Consider the following 3616-nt stretch of genomic DNA (forward strand, 5'->3'; position numbering starts at 1 on the left):
ACGCGATCGGTTGTTTTGTTTCACCGAGGTGTTTGATTGCTTCTAGTAGCTTCAAATGTTGGGTCACAGTTTTATTTTTCGAGGTCGAGGTACTTGATTTGTTTTCGCTTGAATTTAGAAAGACAAGACTTTGCATGAGGCTCTGTTTGCTTAGCGTCCAAAGCGCGGTACAAGCTACTAGTTTTGTTTTTCTTCTTTTTCCCTCTTTGTTCATGATCGTTTATTGAAGACTTTGAGTCAGAGGCAAGCAAGGTAAAACTGGAAAGGAGTAAAGAAATGCATGTATATACTGCTAGCTTGCATGGCTACATTGTTCAGGGGGCTTTTACATTACAACTCCATCGATCATCGCTACCTGATGAACTGGACTACGTTTAACTGACGACACTGAACTCTTGACCCTTTTGTTTTTCAGACCACCAAGAAACTAGAAAAATAAAAAAAGAAAACTACATGATTCTCCCTTTTGAGAAATTAATTAACCTTTGGTGGGAAAGGATTGAAAAAAAAAAGAAAATAATAACAAGAAAGAAAAGACCAGAATCAGACCAAGAAAGATACTGGTAGATTCTTGTCTTGAGAAGAAGCAATGCAAAAAGGGGTCTGTTGGTATCCTGATATCCTCCCCTGCTGCCAATGCCCTCCTCTCTGCATGGCTGCATCGTCATCACGTGACGAAGACGAGACGAGCTCTCTAGCCTTCTGCTAGGTGCACCTGACGTTCCTGCCGGGGCCGCCGTAGTAGAAGTAGTTACCCCAGACGGCGTTGACGCCGCCCTGGATGTCGTAGCAGTTTGGGTGGTCGGCGGTGACGTGGAAGCCGGCGGCGAGAGGCAGCAGGCTGTTGTCCCAGTCCACCACCTCCAGGTTGCGGAAGTAGGACGCCCTGCCGAAGCCTTCGCCGGCGAAGTGGCCGCTGCCCATCTGCGTCGCCGTGTGGGAACCCGACGCGCGCGTGTTCACCACCTCGCCGCCGAACTGCACCATGCTCGCGTGCGACGCCAGGTGGCTGAACAGCAGCGACGGCCAGTACCCCACCAGCTCGCCGGAGCCGAACTCCAGCCACCAGTTGCCGTGGTTCGGGTCCTGATTTTTAGATCGAAAGCAAGCAGGTTATATATATATATATATATATATATATATATATATATATATATTTCAGGTTAATTTCAAATGAATGAAACAGAGGAAAAACAAAACTAATGCGAGCCTGTATGTATGTGAAAAGCCGTGCACTTGAAAAGCCGAAAGGAGGAAGCAAAGTAAAGCAAGGACTGGAGTGCAATGCATGCAATGATGTGCGGCGTGTGCTGCTGTCTGCCGCCTGCGCCCCGTGCAGGGGAGAGGGGACGGACGGAGTTGCCATTGAACAAGCTAGGGCCGGCGGCGGGGACCGCGTACTAGATGAGATCATGAGAGAGAGAGATGGCTACGTACCTTCCAGACGAGCAGGCTGATGTCGAACTGGCCGGCGTTGTAGGCGGAGGTGGGCGAGATGGCGGCGCCCATGGCGATGCGGCTGTTGGTCTGGATGAAGCCGGAGCAGAGGAGGTTGTAGCACCCCGTGGTCTGGTACGCGTCCGTCTGCAGGCCATCAGAGCAGTCAAGACACTCGATCAAGATGCTAGCTAGATGATGCATGATGAGCAATTGAGCAGAGGAGAAGGTGCTGATGAGTACCGTCCAGTACGTGAAGAACCTTGGCGCGTTGTCCCCGTAGAGCTGCGGGCTGACCTGCCACCCTGCCTCGATGGTGTTGAGGTCGTTGCCGAAGGACCCCGCGATGACCCAGATCTGCGACAGGCTGAACTCCGACGCCGTGCTCACCTGCGGCGCCCACACGTTGATGCTCGCCTTGGCGCCGTAGTACTCGTCGCCGGCCACGTACCCCACCGCGTGCTGCATTTTTACGCGTCATCAGGGACGAATTAAAAGCCATCAATTAACTGCTCCGACTTCGATCTGAATGAACGAATGATGTCAGGCTGTTGTAACTGCAAGCGGGATTGGACGTACCTCGTGGCCGCCGGAGACGGAGTCGCGCCGCACCCTGCCTGCGGGCGCCCTGCCGAACCGCCTGACGGAGCTGGCGCGGAGCACGTCCTTCTCCGTGACGCGCCTGATGGGCACGGACCCCTCCGGGCACGCCTCCCCGGACGACGCCCACAGCTGGACGCCGGCGTCCGCGGTGGTGTCATTGCTGGGGAAGCGGCTGCGGTGGTGGAGTCCCTTGGGCCTCGCCGGCGGGTCCGCCAGTGGCCTCTGCCCGCGCAGCCTTGGGTGGTCGAAGGCTGGCTGCAGGTGCGCCGCCACGCAGTCGATGAGGTCGCCGTCGGGGCTCTGCAAAAAGACAGACACGCCGACAACCGAGGAACAGAGGTCACTGTCAGTGTCGTCATTGCAAACAATGCACACACAGTCTACACAGGCACAGAACAAAGAGGAGAGCAATGCAGGCAAGAGCAGAGGAGGAGGAGGAGGAGGAGGAGGAGAGGTGCACGCACGTGCCTGGATGGTCCGGAGCGCCGGCTTGTTGAGCCTCTTGAGCAGCGCCTGCACCTTCCTGTACCGCCGGAGCTCGTCGCCGGGCCGGAACGTCTGCGTGTCGTTCTTCGCCGCGGTGGCCCAGCCCCAGCCGGCGGCAAGAAGAAGCCCGACGAGCAGGAGGCGCACGAGGTGGCGGGCAGCGGCGGCGCGAGACGAAGAATAGGAACAGGAGGCCACCATCGTCGTCGTCGTCGTCGTCAGTGCGGCGTCGACCTGCTGATGACCGGCTTGTAGTGAAACCTTCTGCAGTTGCAGAAGACTGGCTTGTTGTGCTCTTGGCTGCTCACGCGCTTCTTCTTCTCCCAAGCAGGCGACGAAGAATACATTGGCCGGTTCGCTTCCGCCTGTATGTGACTGCTGCTTTGCTTTGCTTGCTGCCGCCGCCGCCGCCACAAATTATCGAGCTGGGCGCCGGCCGGCTGTGCGCGCGGTTGGTCGTCGTTTGCTTTGGCCAAAGACGAACGAGAAGGAGCACTCGTCCTCCCTCTACGCAACGATATCTCTGCTCTGTTCTCTGCTGCTGCTTCCAAGGCGCTCCCGAGGCGAGCACACCGGGGGCGCTATATAGCATAGCACTGCCACTGCTGGCAGCCACCTATCTAGGATGGCTTATCGATCATGGTGACGAGAGAGATAGAAGAGAGAGGAAGAAACTACTAGGACTCCGGCAGTTAGGTTAGCCATGAGCCATAGGGGGCCGGGCCGGGGCCGACAAAGCATGAGGCTTTGCAGCATGAGGCAATTGAGTTGGGAGGAGGAGGTGGAATAATTTACTCGGTCAAGGAATGAAGAGTGTGTGTAGCCTGGGTGTGCTTTTTTGGGGGAAAAAAAAGGAAGGAAGGGGGCGCCCTGCCCAACCCTACTACGTCTAAACCCAGGTGTGGAAGTGCCCATGCCATGCAATGGAGTGCTGCGGCTGCGCAGGCGCGATGCAATGAGTGGCGCCAGCGGCGGCATCATGCTCATGCCGGGTAGCCTGTTTTTTTTTTCTTCCTTTAATGGTAGCCTGTTTAATTAGGGCCTGTTTCATTCTAATAGTTAACAGCTATAATTAGTAGTGCCTGTTTCA

At 55.8% G+C, this 3616-nt stretch overlaps 1 protein-coding gene across 1 annotated transcript; it reads right to left on the bottom strand.

Moving 5' to 3' along the window:
* Positions 254-3321, bottom strand: LOC110433459. Its single transcript, XM_021455629.1, has 5 exons — positions 2509-3321; positions 2017-2340; positions 1681-1899; positions 1438-1584; positions 254-1086 (listed from the first exon to the last, which is right to left on the bottom strand). The coding sequence occupies exons 1-5, from the start codon at positions 2725-2727 to the stop codon at positions 706-708; spliced, it is 1290 nt and encodes a 429-aa protein (XP_021311304.1). The 5' UTR covers positions 2728-3321; the 3' UTR covers positions 254-705.

This window comes from Sorghum bicolor, chromosome 3 (assembly GCF_000003195.3).
Source record: "Sorghum bicolor cultivar BTx623 chromosome 3, Sorghum_bicolor_NCBIv3, whole genome shotgun sequence".
Classification (NCBI taxonomy): domain Eukaryota; kingdom Viridiplantae; phylum Streptophyta; class Magnoliopsida; order Poales; family Poaceae; genus Sorghum; species Sorghum bicolor.